Source organism: Diplotaxodon limnothrissa, linkage group LG8, assembly GCF_057381915.1.
Source record: "Diplotaxodon limnothrissa isolate DT_005_m linkage group LG8, D_limnothrissa_male_GT1.1, whole genome shotgun sequence".
NCBI classification, from domain to species: Eukaryota; Metazoa; Chordata; class Actinopteri; order Cichliformes; family Cichlidae; genus Diplotaxodon; species Diplotaxodon limnothrissa.
Window position 1 is genome coordinate 24,419,921 of NC_140603.1, and position 21,437 is coordinate 24,441,357.

Below are 21,437 nucleotides of genomic sequence, written 5' to 3' on the forward strand. Positions count from 1 at the left end.
AGGATAAAATATAACATATTATAATATAATGTAATGTAATATAATATTGGATAATATAGTGTAATATAATAAATCTACCCTACCGCCTACTGGTGTTGGCCAGAGGGGCCGATGGCGCGATATGGCAGCCTCGCTTCTGTCAGTCTGCCCCAGGGCAGCTGTGGCTACAACCGTAGCTGCCTCCACCAGTGTGTGAATGTGAGAGTGAATGAATAGTGGCATTGTAAAGCGCTTTGGGTGCCTTGAAAAGCGCTATATAAATCCAATATATTATTATTATTATTATTAAATTACTTACGAGTTTGATTTGTCAGCAACTTTCTGCCAGCCCTCGCTCCTTGCTTTTGCAGCCTTTGCAGTGTTCCCTTGCGTTCTGATTAAACTCTGAAACTCCTGAAATCCCTCACTCAGGAGTTCTTGCTCTGCTGCCGAAAAATACCGAGCCGAGCGCACTCCTTCGACATTTTCGCCGACCAATCAGAGGGTTGCCGATCAATGTTTCTACTATCGATGCGTAGCCCCTTTTACTACACCCAGTGATGTCACATTACTGCGTCCAGCTGTAGTAATCGTCAACAGCAGGTGTGTTCGGGGAACCGGATTAGCGAGCTCACGGTTAGCGCGATGATTTGATCTTGGATGTGTCATTTGATCTTGGATGTAGTAAGCGACGTACGAAGAACGGGCCCCAGATTGCCTAACTTAGCACAGAAAGTGGAAACTGTTTTAAAAAAGTCCATCCAAATGAAACAAAACATAAGGTTAAAGCCATATTTCATTTACTTTGCTTTAATAAAAAACAAAACAAAAAAAACAACAAAAACAAACTATTGCACAGAGTGCCATGAAAACTTTGTCTTGTCACACTTGTTTTTGTGCATGGATTGAACAAATAATAGAGGGGGTTGTTAAATCCTATTGTGCCCATTTTCAGCTACAGTATTTCTTATTTCATGACTACTACAACAGCCTTAAAGAATTCACAGCTATCCTACCTTTGTCTTGAGTTTCTGCTCTTTGCAAACAAGGTTTTAACAGAAGGTGGGCGCAAAATATTCAGTGCTTTAGAGTGGCTGAAGCCTGAGCTTTACTTGTAAATATGCTGACCTCTTTATTTTAAACTTTGGGCATGTTAAATATGCACCTTTGAAAAGAAATACATATTAAAAAAAGCCATCAAGCCTGTGTGTATTTCCAGCCTTACTGATAAGGTAGGTTAACCAGCTGTGGCTCTGACTACATATTACAACTTTCTAGAAGAAAGTGAATAGCTCCTTAAAGCCTGACACCAATATGTAACATGTTGTGATGATTTTGCGCTCATTACAGTGGGGAGCTTAATTTACCCCGACCTCTGTCCGATTGCTGAGAATCAGTTTGAACAGCACTATGACTGGGTCTTTATACTTATCATGTGAGCAAGTATCAAACGGGTCCAACTGAACCGAGGCCGCTGGATACAGTCTCGTAACCTACAGACACCAGAGTGAGGACATTACTCTCCACACCATCTGGCTTGCACGGCTCTGCCTGGGTCTCCACAGGTCCAGAAGCTACAGTTTCCTGTCTGATCTTCTTCTTGGCTCTGATTCGACCTTTGGCTTTTGAAATGAGCTTTCCTTGTTCTTTTTCCCCTCCAGACACCTTATGAAGCTTCTCATTGTCCATCGAGCGAGTTTTGCGGTGGCGTCTGCGGACACGGCGCATTTGTGGACCTGAGTCGGCCGGGTCAGATGCTGCGACACCAGACAGGATGCGAATCTGCTGTTCAATTACCATAATAATCATGTCCAGTGCAACATCAAGCATTCCAAGACCGAGGCCATGAGTGACGTTGTCGAATGCACCACTGTTGACTGGGTCCCTAAAACACTTTCTCATATCCTCAAGATGGTTCCTAGGAGAAAAAGGGAAAGTGTTAATGTAAACTGGTCGCTTAATTATGATGTTTTATTTTCACAAGCACAGTAACCATGTTATACAGGACCCACAGTAATGAAAGACATACTTTGTTTCAATAATTTTGGACCAGTGTTGAACTGTATTTGTCTCTGGGATAAGCTGCTTTGCCATGTTGCCATAGTCAATGTAGTCATGGGCAAAATCCTTCATATCGTCACACAGAGCTCTGGTGTCACCTAAAAAATAAATTAACCAAATAAGCAGCCGAGTCTTTCAAACTCATTATCAATTCCAAACATGGCTTTACACACACACGCCACCCCACACACACACACCTCTAACCTTCAGTGAGTTTGGAGAAGGACGAGGATACGGAGGTAGTTGTGCTTGGCGTGAGGCCGAGTACATTAAGTGACTCCAGGAGTGTTTTCTTGCTGGCTGGTCCTCTGCTGACCCGAGTGTACGCTGCCAAAGACCGCAGGGACATCTTTTCTGGAGCCTGCAGACGCCTTTTAATTTCATCATATGAGATGAGATATTTCCCTGAAATTAGAGCAAAACAGAGGGACATAAATCAGCACAGCAGGATTAGAATGAAACAGCATCTGATCAAATCTGAACAGGGAAATTGTTTTTTAAAATCTAACATTTTAAACTGTAAGGGCTAGAATCAAGGAAACATTATACATTTGCTGAATAAATGACTTCAGGGAGTTGTGGCAAATAGAAAGCACAGCCTCTTTGATCTCTAAAGTTTTACATATCAGGATATAGGAAAAATGCTCTGATCCTTAGAGTGTCTTAAAAAATAAGCAAACTCTTAGTTTTTTTCTGGGAATTAACAGTATAAATATTATTAAACCTGACCATTATTAAGTGTGAGCACCTGTATAAAAGCAGATGTTTTGGGAGTTTGATGGTCTGGAGCATTCAGGTGCACGGTAACACAATGCTAAGAAGGAAAGACCTCAGCAACGGTCTTAGAGAAGCAATTGTTAATGTCCATGGAAAGGGTTACAAGGCCATTTTTAAACTGAGCAATCACAGAGTCAACCATAAAGTCAGAGGCGAGGTTATCTGCAAAGCAGCCAAGGCCCAAGCACAGGGGCGAATCTATAGAATGGCCCAAAGTCCTTAGACCTTAACCAAACTAAAATGGTGTGAACCTTAAGAGAGCTGTGCATAAACAATGACCTGCAGACTTTAGTCAACTAAGCAAAGTTGTAAAGAAGAATAGGTCAGAAGTAGGGCTGGGCGATATGGCTTAAAATCCATATCGCGGTATAATTTGAAGCATGTGCGGTAACGATATATATCGCGATATATTCTTTTCTTCTGTATAACGTATTTTACACACTATAAGGCACACTTAAAATCCTTTAATTTTCTCAAAAATTGACATTGTGCCTTATGTATGAATTCTGGTTGTGCTTACTGACCTCGAACCAATTTTATGTTGTACGAGGCGTGCAGAAATCTGTCAAAAATGTTTTAGTACGACTTTGGTAAGCTATGAAGGCGTACCGCTTGATGGATTGCCAGAGCATTACGGCTGCCGAAGTCAGGAGCATTGCGGAGTAATCTGGGTCCAAAATAGGCAAACGAAAACTGCGGCATCACTGAGAGTTAAAAACTGTCTAAATTCTTTCATCTTTAATAAAATGATCAGCGTTGCTGCTTTATCAGGTGTAACAATTAAGTTTAACATCCAGGCATCCATGAAAACAGAATGTTTTAAATTCAACGGAGTGAGAAGTTAGCAGGAAGTTAGCTCGCTAGTTTCCACCTAAACATGATATAGCATGTTCTGACTGAGAGATTAATGAAAAAATTAAAACATATAGCTCTGCTATCACTTCCAACATAAATGAAGACAAAAAAGTAAACAGCAGTGACTTTTGTAGGGTTACTGAAATCAGACTAGCTGATATATAATGATGTCCTACGTGATCGCTAGCAAAACAGCTACGTTAGCATTAGGGCTGCCACAAACTATTATTTTGATAGTCGACTATTCAGATTATTTTTGCGATTAGTCGACTAATCAGATCATGCATCCATTGGACGTAGAGCGTACAGCTTATTGCACCAGCAGTATCTGCTTTTATATAACTATCATTAGCTTACAGCTTTAAGTGTTTAAGGTCTGTGCTAACTAAAAATAAAGACAAGATGATAGTTTATTAAATTTTAATGAAATTTACAGATTGTTTCAGTGAAGTTTAATAACTTCTTGCTATCTAAAATATAACAGGACACCGGAGTATATTCTCGAGCATCTCACACTTCTGATAATCAGCTGTCTGCTTGATGTTTATTCAGCTGTGTAAAAACTATAACTTTAATTTCAGCCAAACCGATTTACTCAGGAACAAATAAAATACTAAAAAAAGCCAAACAATAACATTTTTAAATTATCTAAGTGACTTATTCATGTTAAACCTGAGTAGCGAAAGACGGCGGTGGGTTTGAAAACGATTTGCCAGGAGTCCAGTGTTCTCACCGGCTCTAGTGAGCCTTGCCCCCAGCTAGCTATCGAGCTAGTGGGTAACAGACGTCTCCGAAAACGTCGGAGCGCATTTGAAAATATGTGGTGTCTTGATAAACTGAGCAGATATTTGAGGTTTACGCAGTTACATTCTCACCTGAAAATGTTAAACGTTTATTTTGTGACCCAGAAAGAATAATAAGAGTAATATTAAAACTAGCTGCCGCCATTGTTGGAAACTGAGCGGGGCCGCGCTATGAATTCTGGGACAGAGCTACTTCTTCTTCGGGGTTTAACGGCAGCTGGCATCCTTGTACATGCAGTGCTGCCATCTTCTGTTTCAGTCCGTTATTGCACTCTTAAATCCTACTACCTGCGTCTTTTGGGATCTTACAAAGCTTCAAACGACGCGTCGACTATTAAATCAGTCGTCAACGATTTTAATAGTCGACGTAATCGTGACTAGTCGACTAATCGTGGCAGCCCTAGTTAACATAACATTAGCACAGTAAAGCTGAAGAATGAACGCTAACCTTTTTCCACTCGATAAAAGTTAACGTGAGGGTGGTTGGGGACAAATGCAATTGCATAGCAGGATGCTATAAACAGACCAAACTTCAGTCAGGAGAACAACTGAGATAATCCATCCACAATACGAGGTTAGTTATTAATATACTGCAACAACATGGGAATAGAGCAGCTGCGAGAGAATTCAGCATTAATGAATCAATGGTAGGGAAGTGGAGGAAGCGCAGTAATTTGCAGATGATGTTGTTTGCAGTCGCTGCAATGCTTTCGACCAAAACAGGCGCAGCTCAATGACACCATCAACATGCGCTATCACGGTAGAGGGGTATAGTCAAAATCTCTACCGTTGGCCAAATTTATATCGTTTCTACCTTTTCTGCTGCCCACCCCTAGTCAGAAGTCCTCCATAATGATACCAGAGGCTGAAAGTCACACAGTAAACAACTATTTCAAATTATTGCTGCTAAATGTAGCTCTATAAGCTACTGAATCATAGGGTATACTTAGTTTTTCACTGCTTCAGTATTTTGTTTTAGTTTTTGTTAACACTTAACACAATCTTTCATTTGTATTATTTACATTGTTTTAAGAACTGGTAAGGACTTAATGTTCTGATATGCAAAACCTAAAACTGACAGATAGTGTACTTTCTTTTTACGTTACTTTGCAAAATTTTCACTTCATTGTATTTTACTTGGAGCCATAAGATTGAAAAACATTCAGATAGTGTGATTTCAAACAACTGGCTACTTACGAGCTTTTGATCCTTTCATGTTGGGATCCAGGAGTGATGAAACCTCAGCAAATGCGATCTGGCTAGCGGACTCTGTATTTTCGCTTGAGCTTTGTGGGAGATCCTGATTCGCAGGTAAATTCTCAGTCTGGACTGGGGCAGAAACCTGCATCAGAGGCTGAATATGAGGCTGTATGGTGTTCATTTCCATCTGGTTCTGGTCTAGTGGAGGCTGACCTTGTGCCTGAGGGAGGACTAATGTGCTTTCAGCTAAACCCTGTAGACCCATGCTCCCTTGTGGAGCACTGCCATTTTGCTCTGAAGACACCTGAAATATGCCCATAACTGGCTTTACAACTGTGAAAACCATGTTCCCCTGGTTATCCAGGCTCACCATTCGGGCAGATGGGTCCATGTCTTTGTTGAAATATTACCTTGCTAACTGCAGCAGAAGGAGAAGAGGCTTTAATTATCAGTTCAGATTGCCCTAGAGGCCCATGTAGTGTTACAGTATACTCTTATGGGCTTAAATGGTTATAGTTAAAGCTGACCTCACAAAACAGGAACATATGCCAGCTGACTCCCTTATCGTTCAGGTAAAACCTAAACTTTTACTTTTCCCTTGTTTTGTCCTGCTGTGTGACACTTTTATTCACTCATGGCAACAATACAGCAGAAATGCCATTCTGTAGACAAGAAGAAAAAGATAAATTAGGACATATTAGTCTGTCAGTAAATAGGATAACGTACATTTGCTGCAGTCCACAGAGTTAAATGTACAGGTGAGATGTATTCAAATGACATTTGAATTATTCAAAAAGCAGGAAATGTTCATAATAAACGAAGACTTCTATTGTCATAAAACAAACAAAAACCAACTCAATGAACTGCATTTTTACATGTTTCCAATTTTTTTCTGATTCACAGAAACAGTTTCATTTGTCAGTGTATTTTAGGAAAGTGTTGGAAATAACCTGGTTATATCAAAACTATCAAGCCAAATAATTGTTCAAGACATGTATTAGAAAATTGATTAATGATTGAAATATTCTGAGTGCGGGAGATACAAATGACCTCCAAATTTCCTGGTTTTAGTTTCTTACATGTGATACTGATTATGTTATTTTTGAATGTGATAAAAATATCAGATTTTTAGAGCCCCTGGAAAAATCACAATACCACTTCCAAAGTGCTATAGATGCACATACAGTCACCAGCCACTACATTAGGTACACCTGAGCAACTGCTTGAAGTATAAAGGCAGCTCTGAAGAGAAAAGGGGCTCCAACCCGGTACTAGACCTAATAATACAGAGGCTAATGAGTATATATGTCAATCTAGAGATCTGGGACACAAGGAGACGATTCAGAGAAAAAAGACAATAAGAGAAAAAACAATGCTCTCCTACGTCCAACCATCAACTTGAGTGTGGAAGATGTGGAAAATAAATTATTAAAGGATAAACAAAATGTAAAAAATCTCAGACCTGTGGCTTCACGTACAGTTTAGCAACTGAAAGGACTGCATCATCAGCACGTGCTACACCTTACAACAGCCAAGTGATGGTGCAAGTTAGAGGTCACAGCTCGGCTGCTTTGTGAGAGGAGTCAAATTAAAACATCCGTATTTTAGCTCAAAGAGCTAATATGTTTCTGTCCAAGATTACGTAAAACAATTAAACTCATAAGAGCTTTGAAAGGCAGGAACAATCGAGATGAATAAGTTTGAGTCTCGCGCCCACTCGCACGGATGGCCAGCGTTGATGTGCAAACAAGTTTTTTTTTTAAGTAACATAAAGTTTAGAAGAAGTTAAAAACAACTGATACTTGATGTAGCAACCGCGCCTGACTTTTAAAGCTACCAGCTAAAGACGCCAATTTCATCAACGCGTCCGCATTTAAAGTGTCTAACATTCATCATGGCTGCCTTGCTCCCACTGTGTTTCTCTGTGGGGCGAGCCTGAAACGTTACACAAAGCTGGCGAAACTGAGGCGGACCTTTGCGTTTCTGGACGGGACACACCAAATTCACAAGCCCTAACCTTGGGTGCAACTAGTGACGGCAGTCCCACTCACCGAAATGCCTTCTAGTTTTTCCTAAAAGGACACTGATCCTAGAACGGTCCGCGTCGAAGCCAGCGACATTTTCCCTTCTTCTCTGCAGTTTCTTCAGCGGGTTGCAAATCAGCTGTGTCCACTACCGCCCAGGAGCCGTAATCCCCTCTCTCATTGGTCAACTCACACATCAATCACACAACAAGCGAGTTATTATTGGGCAAGAATGTAGTCAGTAGCCCACAGGGGGCGGTATTTCCGACTCGCTTTTTTCTTTGATCAAATACACATGTATGAAGATGTATCTGTTTTCTTCTTTTAAAATGTAATTCTACCACAAAACTATTTAGTAAAATATAGAAGACCAGGAGTTTTTATAATAATCTACTTTCTTTTAATCTGGACGATATATTCAGTTCTCTGCTTTTAGCTGGAAGCAGAAGTTTTGACAGTATAATAGGTTAGTTAGCGGATTTTCCCCCAGTTTTATTACAGGTTGAACCATAGATGAATATATGATGGTTAAATAATGTCCAAATATAGAGACACATCCTTCAGCATAGTGTTGGTTGGTCATGACTCAGTGAAAAACATATTATCCAGTTGTTACACTGTGTGTGTGTGTGTGTGTGTGTGTGTGTGTGTGTGTGTGTGTGTGTGTGTGTAATGGCTACAGTTTTAGGGTATGGCGAAATTATAAGGTACACATAAGCATCTGAGAAAAAAAACAATAAAAAAGTAAAGTATACATAATATTACCAATTTAAAAAGATTATAATACTTTTTTTTAAAAAAAACGGAATTATAAATACAAAATCAATTAAAGTCGCCCGCATTTTCCAGGGGATACATGCAAAGACTGGATTAACACTGGAGTATAAAAATAAAACGTGATTACACAAGAAAAAAAATACCTTACTGCAATTTAAATGGTCAACCATGGCCTTCGCGCCCCCCCTACTGGATATATGTGAATATTACACAAGATAGACGAGTGTTACAGATGTTACAGACTTTGCAGGCAAAGTAAACGCACAACAAAAACACATGCTTTGTTTTTTGGATACTTCGGTTAAATTTATTTAGGTAGTTTGAAGAGCACAATGATCAAGAGGATTAAGTTTTCTTTTTTCTTAAATTTCAGTGTGTCAGGTTGAAACAAACTCACTACGAAAAACATTGATGTTGAAACCTTTTTACTGCAGGCCATTACTCTTTTTTTTGTTTTTAAACATCGGCATTGGTTTAATATTGTCTCCTAATCTTTTGTCCCATATCCATAATTTCCCTTGGATTCTTATGTATCTTCTGTGAGGCTCGTTAACACCAACCGTTCACTGTTCATAATAAGCACAGAACATTACAGAGCCATTGCACTGATAACAAAGCAATATAAGCACAGTCTTGCATTTATGAGCTTGATATGTTCCTGACACGACGATACCACAAGTGATTAAGCACAACAGCGAGCTAAAGAGGAAACACTTGACCCTCAGCACCATCACAGTGAGACCTCTTTAAATATTTTTATTGTGAAGCACAAATAACAATCACAAATTGTCCCATAGACTGACATTGCTTCCTTTTTACAGTTTTGGCATCAAAAAAAAAAAAAAGGAAAAACAAAGCGAACAACAACAATAGCAACAAAAAACAAAACAAACCCAAACAACAAAAACAGGAAAAAACAAAACGTACCGAAAAGGGTGGTCAAAAAAACAAAACAAAAAAACCCAAACCCCTCCTCCCTACCCTTATCCCAGAGTGCTATCAGCTTATTTTAAGCAATGGTGAAGTCCACATAATAACTCTCATTTGTTCATAATTTCCAGGTGCTCAATGAGCGGCCTCCAAATCTGATCGAAGTCCTCCAGTTTGTCATTTATAATGTAGCGGATCCTTTGAAGAGTATCTGTCAATACAGAAATCCAGGCTTTCAAGGAGGGCAATTCTTTTCCCTTCCATAGGAGGAGAATCAGTCTGTTTGCACACATCAGGCCATAGACCAGGAGGGGGATCTGTGTGCTCTTAAGTTTTTTAGATTGTCCTGATAGTCCAATAAGAATCAAAATGGGGTCAGGGTCTAACTGCACATCAAAAAGTTTGGGGAAAAAAAAAGAAAAAAACTGAAGCCCAAAACCTGTGAAGCAGATCAGCTTCTGCACATTGACATTTATCACAGATGGGTGACGTTTCAGGAAATATTCGATGTAATCTGGTCTTCGAGTAGTGCAATCTGTGCAAAATTTTAAACTGAATTAACCTATGTCGGGCGTTGATAGAGCAGGAATTAACATTACCCTTTAGTCCAGATATCATTATGAATTTCTGACCCTAATTCCTTTTCCCAAGCTGATTTTATTTTACCTGTATCCTTCTGCCGGAGTGACTGTAATATCTCATATATAGAAGCAACCGCATGCTTTTCTGTTATACAATCCGCCAGGCATTGGTCAAGCTTACCTGGAGTTGCAAACTCAAATTGTTGTAGTTGGGACCTTACATAGCTCCTTATTTGAAGGTATCTAAAAAAAAAATCACAGGCTAGTAAATTGTACTTCTCCTTAAGCTGTTGAAATGAAGCAAAAGAGCCCTGAAAATACAGGTGTCCCACATTTCGCAACCCCATTTCCTTCCAGCGATCAAATGTCCCATCTAAAACTGAGGGTCTGAATGCAGGATTAGCTGTAATAGGTGTCAAAAGCGAGAAGGCTCTGAGTCTATACTCTTTCACGATCTGTCTCCAGATTTGAATTGTATTGTGAATAACTGGATTACAGTTGTAGTATGTATTTTTAAAACGAACAGGAGACAATGCAATTGCACCAAGAGAATGAGGCATACAGTCCTCTCGCTCCATGTCCAACCAACTTCCCATTATAACTGTATCATGTAGCCAATAAGCTATGTATTGCATATTAGCTGCGAAGTAGTAATTTTTAAAATCTGGTAAGGCTAGGCCACCATGTATTTTCTCTTTACAAAGGTGGGCCTTTTTTTTATCCTGTGGCTCTTGTAGTTCCAGATAAAAGGGAGAAGGACTGAATCCAATTTTTGAAAAAATGTAGCATTTAGATACACAGGGATATTTTTGAAACAGATATAGGAGTTGGGGGAGACAAATCATTTTGATCGCATTCACCCTACCTATCATGGAAAGTGGGAGTGATTTCCAAAATTCAACCTCGTTTTTAAATGTATCCAGAATTCTCACAAAATTGGCTTCATATAATGACTTGTATGACTTAGTAACTTCAATTCCAAGATATGAAAATTTTTCTGACGTTATTCTAAAGGGAAGACGATTTAGTAAATCAAGATCACTGCATTTAATTGGCATCAGTTGGCTCTTCCCCCAATTTACTTTGTAACCTGAAAAAGAGCTAAATAAATCTATTGTTACTAGCACCTTAGGGATTGAGTCTAATGGTCTGGTTACAAACAGCAGAATATCGTCAGCATACAGTGAGATCTTATTAGAGGTGTATCCTGTATTATAGCCATGTATTTCTTTATGTTTCTGAATTGTTTCTGCCAACAGCTCTAATGCGAGGTCAAACAATAAAGGGCTCAGCGCATATCCTTGTCTTGTGCCACGAAATAGCTTAATTGGTTCGGAAAGGGTATTGTTTGTGAGTATTCTGGCACACGGATTACTATATAACAATTGAATCCAGGAAACAAATTTAGGTCCAACTCCGAACTTACTTAATACTGCATATAGATATGACCATTCGACACAGTCAAAGGCCTTTTCTGCATCAAGGCTCAGTATCACTAGGTCTTTATCTGGATCCCTAGAGGAATAAATAATGTCAAAAAGACGTCTCAGGTTATAAGATGCATGTCTTGCTGGGATAAACCCTGTTTGATCTGGGTGAACCAGTTTACCTATGTGAGAACTAAGTCTCCTGGCTAAAGAATTGGCCAGTATTTTCTGATCTGTGTTCAATAAAGAGATTGGTCAGTTAGAACTCACCAATTCTGGGTCCTTTCCTTTCTTTGGAATGAGAGTCACAGTTGCTTCATTCAGAGTCTGCGGGAGTGCACCATCTTTCAAGGCCATATTAAACATTTTCAGCAAATATGGGGTTAGTAAACTGCTAAACTTTTTATAAAACTCATTACATAGACCATCAGGTCCTGGGCTCTTCCCGTTTTTCAGGGAGCGTATGATATTAATCAATTCTGGACATGTTAAATCTGCATCTAGAAGTGTCCTGTCCTTTTGTGCCAATGTGGGCAAGTTACATTTGCTTAGAAAATCCTGCATAATTTCAGGAAGTGCATTACACTGAGATGTATATAACTGTTCATAAAACTGTCTAAAAGCAGTGTTAATATCCTTATAAGAATTAATCAACAACCCTGAGTCTGACCTGATTGCATGAATAGCCCTATCACTTTCTCTCTTCCTTAGATGCCTGGCCAGTAATTTATGTGGCTTATCGCCAAATTCAAAATAGGTCTGCTTAAAGCCCTGGAAATTTTATCTGAGAGTAAGTTATTGAGTTTATACTTCAGAGCTGATATTTTACTATGTAGCTGTACAGATGGTTGTCTGGCATTCACAGAGTCCAATTTTTGTATTTGAACCTCCAACTGTATGCGTTCCATGTTATTACGTTTTTTCTCAGACGACTGAAAAGAAATTACACAGCCTCTAACATATGCTTTAAACGTCTCCCACAATAACAGAGGTGAAACATCATCTTTGTCATTCATCTCAAAAAACAACTTGATCTGTTCTTCCAGATAATTGCAGAATGTTTTCCTCGTAAGAAGTTGAGGGTCTAATCGCCAGTGTTTATAATTACCACCTGATTCCAGTAAATTTAGTGAAATAGACACTAGGCTATGAGCTGATATAAGGATATTATGATATTTACTACTCTGGACTCCATGTAACAGTTTACTATCTAATAGAAAGTAGTCTATACGGGAGTACGTATTATGAACCCCAGAGTGAAAGGAATATTCCCTTCCGGTTGCATTCAACGTTCTCCAAACATCCACAAGACCCAAATTATCAATAAACGATTTCAGAAACCTAGAAGCATTCGATGGCGCAATTCTTTGAGCTGACGACCTGTCTAGATAGGTATCTAAAACTAAATTAAAGTCTCCCCCAGGTATCAAGTGTGTAGTTGAAATATCCGGGATCAAGCTAAACATTTTTCTAAAAAACTCTGGGTCATCCCTGTTCGGGCCATAGACATTTAGCAATGTGATTGGTATAGACTGAATTTCTCCTACCACCATGATATATCTCCCCTCCTTATCTGCCAGGGTCGATTTATGTATGAATGGCACATTTTTACGAATAATTATTGCTGTACACCTTGCCTTTGCGAAAAACCTTGAGTGATAAACCTGCCCTATCCACTTAGCTGTAATCCTGCAATGTGCATCATTTTTAAGATGGGTCTCCTGATAGAAAATAACATCTGATCTCAATGACTTTCGGTATGCCAACACCTTACCACGTTTTATTGGTTCATTGATGCCATTCACATTCCAAGAGCAAAAGGTTACAAGCCCTCTCCTGTTCACCCCATCATTTCCATCACCATCTATTGAGGCCATATTGTTAGTGATTTATGTGTATTGTCCCATATTGACTAGAACATTTTCTACCATAGCACCTTCCTACCCAACAACCCCACCCACGAAAATACAAAATAAACACAGCAGAAATAATAAAAAAGAAAAACAAACAAACAAACAACAAAAAAACCCCACATACACCTAGGTCATAGCAGGAAGGGGAGCCTGCCATCCTCCCAACAAGACCATGTGTACTTCCAACCATCCTCTGTCGCAACCACCGACATAACAAGTGTCCTGTGTAGCTCCATAAAGACATTAAGCATAGACCAGGTATCACAAAAAGAAGGATCAGAAGGTACATTATCGTCACTATTAAACAAAACAATACAGTTATTCAAAAACAAGTTAAAGGGTGTCTAACTAGCAGCCCTTAAAACCAAGTATGAGACCGCAACATGTAACATCATTAACAAGTATAACGTTACTAACATATGCCTTTAACCGCAGGCTACCCGGATTATTGACTCTTAGGTACACAAAGGAAAAAAAACCCCAAAAAACAACCTGTCTGTAGTAAAGTGCTAGATGTCACCTGCGTAGAGGTTCTTTGCATTCTGGGTGGTGTATTGTGGCATTATCTGCCCTTATCTCACGTGGGATAGGATCCAGTGATCCTCCGTTATCCACGTCTCCAATGAGGCGTTCTGCATACTGTCGTGCTTCTTCCGGGTCAGTAAAAAAATTCTCAACACCGTCGTGAGACACTCGTAGTTTGGCTGGGTAAAGAAGTCCGTATTTGACTCCCGGTTTGTCGCGTAGCATCACAGCGGTGAACGTAGCTCGGCGCTTTGCCACCTCAGGTGGCAGGTCCCGGAAAATCTGAAACCGCCAGCCACAAAATGTTATATCCCGGGTGCCCATGACTTTCTTCATGATGTCCTCATAGGTGTGGCAGTAGTGAACTCTTACAATAAGATGTCGAGGTGGTTCGTTATCTCCGGGCTTCTTTCTCAAAGCTCTGTGGGCTCTGTCAATCACAGGTGTCTCGTCCAGTCCAAGCGCTTCTTTTAACAGCCTCCCTGCAAACTCCCTGGCATTCTGCCCGTCCTCTTTGCCTCTTTCCTCTTTGCCACTCTTAGGTTCTGACGCTTCGAGCATCCCTCGAGTACGGTGTACATTTTAGGACATTGTCAGGTCTCAAGAAAAAATTGTCAGGTCTCAGTTCTCAAAAAAAAAGGTTGTCAGGTATCAGACAAAAAGTTGTCAGGTCTCAGTTCTCAAAAAAAATATTGTTAGGTATCAGAAAAAAAATTGTCAGGTCTCAGTTCTCAAAAAAAAAAGTTGTCAGGTATCAGACAAAAAATTGTCAGGTCTCAGTTCTCAAAAAAAAATTTGTCAGGTATCAGAAAAAAAATTGTCAGGTCTCAGTTCTCAAAAAAAAAAAGTTGTCAGGTATCAGAACACAAGGTACCAGAGAGAAAATCTTCCTGCAGGTGGCGGTGTTGTCATGTCCCACCCGAATTGATTTCCAAATACGTCATCAACGTGTGACAGTGGGAGAGCGTAAGGTCATTGACCTCACCGGAGTTTTACCGCAGTTCAGGCTCCTAACTACGGTGGCCCCTAGAGACAAAGCACGTACAAACTCCAAAACACTTGCAAACTCCAAAACACTTGCAAATTCCAAAACACATGCAAACTCCAAAACACTTGCAAACTAAAGAACACTTGCAAATTCCAAAACACGTACAAATTCCAAAACACTTGCAAAATCCAAAACACTTGCAAACTAAAAAACACATGCAAATTCCAAAACACGTACAAATTCCAAAACACTTGCAAAATCCAAAACACGTACAAATTCCAAAACACGTACAAATTCCAAAATACTTGCAAACTCAAAAACACATGCAAATTCCAAAACACAACGGAAGTGCTCCAGGACGCTAGGGGCAGTGTTGAGCTTTTGTTACCTAGTAACTACACAAGCCAGGAAGTACCAATGACCGGATTTGGGGTTTGCAGCCTTAAAGGCCGCATTTTAAGGCCGATTACGTCACAGCGACAAGAGAAGGCTTTCCCAATTCAAAGGCTGCTCAAAATGCGGCCCTCAAATGCGTCCATAATTTCCCTGAATTTTAAGGATGGGTCGGTGTAGCCTTCATGGCCCAACATATCCCAGACTTCATAGTGCGGTGGTGGTGTGGATAATTTTGCCGAAAAAAAACGGTGGAAGCGGAGCGGAGGAAGAGTAAACTTTCAGAAGTAAGTACTGAATATTATGTCACTTATTTATGCGCAAATATTTTTTTAATGAAGAACATTAAACCATTATTGTTGGCCACATGTCGGGAAAGTTATGTGACATTAGTCATGTCTGTACTATCAGAATTAACTTGGTTTTAAAGCCTTTACTTTAAAAAATATATATATAGTCGACCTTAATCTTACAGAGATTGTGATGATTTTGTGGATAATTAAAGTCAGTCATATATCCACAAACACAACAAGCTGAAAGTCAGTGATGCTGCTCGGTTTGCAGTCCTGAATATCACAGCACAAGGAGGATTCACTGCACTGTTAATGTTAGCTATGTTATATTGCTGCCTCTGTTCGGTGGTGTCGAGCCAAACGGACTTTAACGTGTGTTTGAACGAGCTGACGGTTCACTTGTTAAGCTGAAAGAAAGATGCTTTAATTGCAGGAGTCACACATGTGTCCACTGTACCATCTGGGAACTCCTCTTGTTTCGTAATAACACAAACACTAAATCCTCCTTCTTTTGTGCTGTTTTGTAGCAGTGTATACACCTGAGACTGTCACCTGTCTGTCTGTCCTGCACTCGCTCTCTGTTTCTTTCTCTCTGATTGTGGAATAAAAGTATGAACATGTGTTTATAAGTCACACTTGTGTTTGAATCCTGCAGCTTATCACACATTTGATTTCCATGTGTGACAACTGCAAGTGTCCAGAGTGAGGACAGACTGAGGGACACACTGCTGCACATCATCTGTGAGGCTTTGCACCCCTGATGATCCACCAGGACAAACTCAGCAGTGTGTGAGGAAGAGTAGGAGGAAGAGCCAGCAGCAGCTGACAGATGGAGAGAATAGACAGACTGTTCCCTGTTTGTGAAGGACTGCTAGAAAAGTTTAAAATAACTAATTGTCTGTCCTGAATCAGTCTTATTAGGTAATGTTCAAATAATTTTATCATTCCAGTGTTTTCAGTGTGGGAGAAAGTACTCAGGGCCTTCAAGTTACACACTATGAAAGGCAGCAACAAGTGTAATATTCAGAAACCTAAAGTATGTATCAGCAGCAGAATGGACCTAAAAATAAATGTTTGTTCCAGTTCTATGAAGCTTTGAGTATTTTGGATCAGTAGCACTGCTGTGTTTGTTGCATCATATTGCTGTAATTGTTTATATGCTTTATATATTCTGAGGTAAGTTGATCTATAGTGTTACATCATATTCTATAAGGATGTTATGTGTTTGTATACTTTCTGCCCAGTTTGACCCATTTAGCAGAAGCCAGCCTGTTTAAGGCTCTGATATCTATTCTGTATGACTTAAAGCAGTTATGACATGGTCTGATTTTCTCACCCAATAAAGGAATATTTCATATAATAATAATAATAATAATAATAATAATAATAATGGATTGGATTTATATAGCGCTTTTCAAGGCACCCAAAGCGCTTTACAATACCACTATTCATTCACTCTCACATTCATACACTGGTGGAGGAAAGTTACAGTTGTAGCCACAGCTGCCCTGGGGCAGACTGACAGTCTACTCTTCATTCTATCAGAAACAGTTATCACAGCTTGTACATTTTCTTTTTATAAATATATGTAAGCAATGAGCCAAATTTAGTAATGCCAACATACTGAAGGAACAACATTTGTCTCTTATATATGATACACCTATATATGCACTGTCAAAGATACTTGTCTTTGAGTGAAGATTTAAGGTGATAAGACATGTAAATAACTGCAACTTGAATCTGTACTGAAGCTCAGTATTTGACACAGAGTTCATGTTCACTGCTGTAATAGCTAATAATGATTAATATAATAACTATAATATTGGCCATATTATATTTACATTACCAAAGTGATATGACTTTAGTCTCATGAACAACATCAGCTAATTCTTATTTACTAATTAATCTTGAAATAACTGTTCAGTACAGAAATGAAGCCCAAAAATCATGTTTTACTGTCCTGTGGTCTCAGCCTCAGATACTTATCAAATCACACAAAGCTCTTGTAGAAACAAACAAACAAATGAACAAAATATGTTCTCCCTCATTTCTGTCAAACCAAGTTGTATGACACGTTTCCAGCGGTTAGTATCATGGTTGCTAGGCAACCTGGGAAGCGCGACGGAGACTAGACCGTCCCATCCGATTGTTCAGTCTGACGTCACTAGCCGTGTCTGGGTCTAAACTCTGCTGCAGGTCCATATATCAAACGATCACTGTGGCATTACTGAGAGTTGAAAAACTGTCTAAAGTCTTTCATCTTTAATAAAATGATCAGCGTTCTGCTCTACCAGGTGTAACAATTGAGTTTAACATCCAGGCATCCATGAAAACGGAATTTATGACATTTAACGGCGTTAGAAGTTAGCAGGGAGTTAGCTCGCTAGCTTCTATCTAAATACAATATAGCATGTCCTGACTGCGGGGTTTTGGAAACAAATTAAAACGTACAGCTCTGCTATCACTTCCAGCATAAATGAACACAGAAAACTAAACAGCAGTGACGTTTGTAGGGTTACTGAAGTTGGGCTAGCTGGTATATAATGATGTGCTACGTGACCGCTAGCGACACAGCTATGTTAGCATAATATAAACAAGCTAACTTTCTTTCCACTCGATAAAAGTTAACGTGAGTGTTCTCGGTGGTCAGAAACAAATGTAATTGCATGGCAGGATGCTGTAAAAGGACTGAGATAATCCATCCACAATACGAGGTTAGTCATTCATATACTGCTGCATGGGCTGGGCTGTAGTTACATCCAAAGGTTTTAAAAACTGAGCTTACATAAATGATTAGTGGTAATAAAAGCCGAGGGAGGTCAACAGGGATCACTGACTGTTTTAGGAGCTTTTTGAGATCAAATAGAAGAAAATACATAACATTAAACATGTTAACAACAGAAAAGCCATATTAAACGCAGACTACTTTAGACCCGGAAGTAGGATTCGTCGCGTCATCACTGAACAACCGGATACAGACAAACTTGCCGTTTATTTTGCAAATCGAGCTCAACACTGCCCCTAGCGTCCTGGAGCACTTCCGTTGTATTTTGGAATTTGCATGTGTTTTTGAGTTTGCAAGTGTTTTGGATTTTGCAAGTGTTTTGGAATTTGTACGTGTTTTGGATTTTGCAAGTGTTTTGGAATTTGTACGTGTTTTGGATTTTGCAAGTGTTTTGGAATTTGTACGTGTTTTGGAATTTTCATGTGTTTTTTAGTTTGCAAGTGTTTTGGATTTTGCAAGTGTTTTGGAATTTGTACGTGTTTTGGAATTTGCATGTGTTTTTTTAGTTTGCAAGTGTTTTGGAGTTTGTACGTGTTTTGGAGTTTGCATGTGTTTTGGAATTTGCATGTGTTTTTTAGTTTGCAAGTGTTTTGGATTTTGCAAGTGTTTTGGAGTTTGCATGTGTTTTGGAATTTGCATGTGTTTTGGAATTTGCATGTGTTTTGGAATTTGCATGTGTTTTGGAGTTTGCAAGTGTTTTGGAGTTTGCAAGTGTTTTGGAGTTTGCAAGTGTTTTGGAATTTGTACGTGTTTTGGAATTTGTACGTGTTTTTTAGTTTGCAAGTGTTTTGGGTTTTGCAAGTGTTTTGGAGTTTGTACGTGGTTTGGAATTTGCATGTGTTTTGGATTTTGCAAGTGTTTTGGAGTTTGTACCTGTTTTAGAGTTTGCATGTGTTCTTTAGTTTGCAAGTGTTTTGGAGTTTGCATGTGTTTTGGAATTTGCATGTGTTTTGGAGTTTGCAAGTGTTTTGGAGTTTGTACGTGCTTTGTCTCTAGGGGCCACCGTACGACATAAGGTAAGTTTAAATTTTGTTCATATTTTTGCTACAGTTGTGTTATATTAAGTTGCGGTTATGTTGTGAAAGTTACATATCAGAGAAGGAAAGCTAGTTTTGTACGAAACCAAATCAGTACTATTTTTGTCTGGCTAATTCATTCTAGCTAGCGACAGTGATGAAACGTGATTTTTTTTGTTTTTTATTCGGAGATGTTTCTGTTTTATTAGGAGACTGTCTCACCCCAACATCGTCAGACTCATGGCAGTTGCCCGCACTGAGTCCTGCTTTTTGTTGGCAGCTGAATACATTCATGGCGCAACCCTGCAGCAAGTGCTTCACACAGACAGCTGCTACTCTTAATAGTCTGTGTTGTTGAAGGATTCAGCACTTCTTATGTTTTTTTTTAATCCATTTTTAGACAGCGATGAGATCGGCTACACACTCCACAGAAGCCCAGAGTTACTGTTAATATCAAAAATATAATGCTGTCGTCCTTTGAGATTTTAACATTTAAGACTGTGAGTGTAATGGATCTAAAACTGTTTAAATCTCTTCAGCCTGGTAACAAGGAAACTTTAAAAACAGAAGCAGAAGGTTTCAGTAGTGTAGTCTAATTTGTTCTTTTTATTTAATAATAATCCATATTATGTATAACAGCTACATTCACCCTGGAGAGAAACTAGTGAGGGAGACCATCAGGACCAAGCTGGGTATCCTGGGTCCAGAGGTTTGGAGAAACTTCTTCCCTTTCTTTCATCACAGCTGTCCTGTGCCAGAAGTTCTGTTGACCCACTGAAAGAGGCATCATTTAAGAAACACCAGGAACACTGAAGCTCATCGCATTGATCAAACAGGACTCATGATCTTCACCAGCAGCTCCCTCACAGGGAAATCTTCAGCACTCCTCCGTAGGCCCGCCCCAGAAGATGGATAAACCCAGCATTTCATGAACACTGTGATGGAGACCTTTGGTTTGTGTAATGTTACAAATACTCGGATACTCCCCAGAGGCTCCGGACTTTTACATAAAGGTATTATATTCAGTCCTGTAGAAAGTTATATATTTAAAAAGATATGATCCTCTCTGGTTACTCTGGTATGAATAACTCTGAATCACTTTATACTTTAACCTTTGTATTGTTTTCATCAGTTCATTTTGCAGTTAACATGTGAACATGGATGACCACTTTTTTTTTTGAGAACTGAGACCTGACAATTTTTTTTCTGATACCTGACAATTTTTTTTTGAGAACTGAGACCTGACAAATTTTTTTTTGAGAACTGAGACCTGACAATTTTTTGTCTGATACCTGACAACTTTTTTCTTGAGACCTGACGATGTCCTAAAATGTACACCGTACTCGAGGTCGAGGCATTTTTCAGAAAGCGATGTCACTTGCCCACGGAGCGTCTCAACTTTGTTCTCCAACTCCCGTATTGCATCGGATGAGCCGCTAGCCGTGTTGGCTAGCTCTTGCAGCGTATGGCCATGTGACTCTATCTCGTTCCTTAGCGTTGTTATGGCTTTGTCATTCTCGGCTTTCAAGCTGGCTATCTCCCCTCTTAATACAGCTGTGACTTCTGAGATCTTATTTTCAATTTTGTCACAAATTTCAACCTTAACACCTGCCAGTTCAGAGCGGAGTGCCGCAATAGCCCCCAATACTATATTGTCTGTGCTCGTGACGGTTCCGCTGGCGTCTTTACTGTGGCCAGAGGCTTCACTCGGGCCTTCCCCGTCCGGCGTGTCCAACTTTGGCAAAACTTTTTTGGGCATTTTCAACTGGTGTGTAGACACCCAGCCACTTTATCAGACAGTAGTTTAAGTTACCTTCGGTTACTGCCTATAATTACGGTCTATTTGGAGTTTTAGGATCGAAATTAAGCGGAGCTACTGCCGTGTCAACCTCACCCACTCATCGCCAAAACCGCATCACAGTGAGACCTGTGTGAAATTATCCAGCTCAATGTTGTTACAAATTTTGCGTAGTGACAGTCACTGAAGGATTAATTATTTTTTTTATTGAGGCTGCATGCTCTCAGATCTCTGATAACAAGATGGTTCGGCCTCCAGGCTCAGCTGGGTTTGGTGTTAATGCTGGTGTTGGGAGTCGCGGCCAGTGTAAGC

General features: G+C 39.6%; 1 protein-coding gene across 1 annotated transcript; it reads right to left on the reverse strand.

The window, feature by feature from the left end:
- Window positions 1-760: 760 nt before the first annotated feature.
- On the reverse strand, window positions 761-7,795 carry LOC146626987 (uncharacterized). The gene is made up of 5 exons (XM_085360958.1): window positions 7,727-7,795; window positions 5,673-6,337; window positions 2,245-2,445; window positions 2,009-2,138; window positions 761-1,897 (listed from the first exon to the last, which is right to left on the reverse strand). Exons 2-5 carry the CDS (start codon window positions 6,064-6,066, stop codon window positions 1,426-1,428), a joined length of 1,197 nt encoding a protein of 398 aa, XP_085217084.1. The 5' UTR covers window positions 6,067-6,337; window positions 7,727-7,795; the 3' UTR covers window positions 761-1,425.
- Between the last annotated feature and the right edge of the window lie 13,642 nt (window positions 7,796-21,437).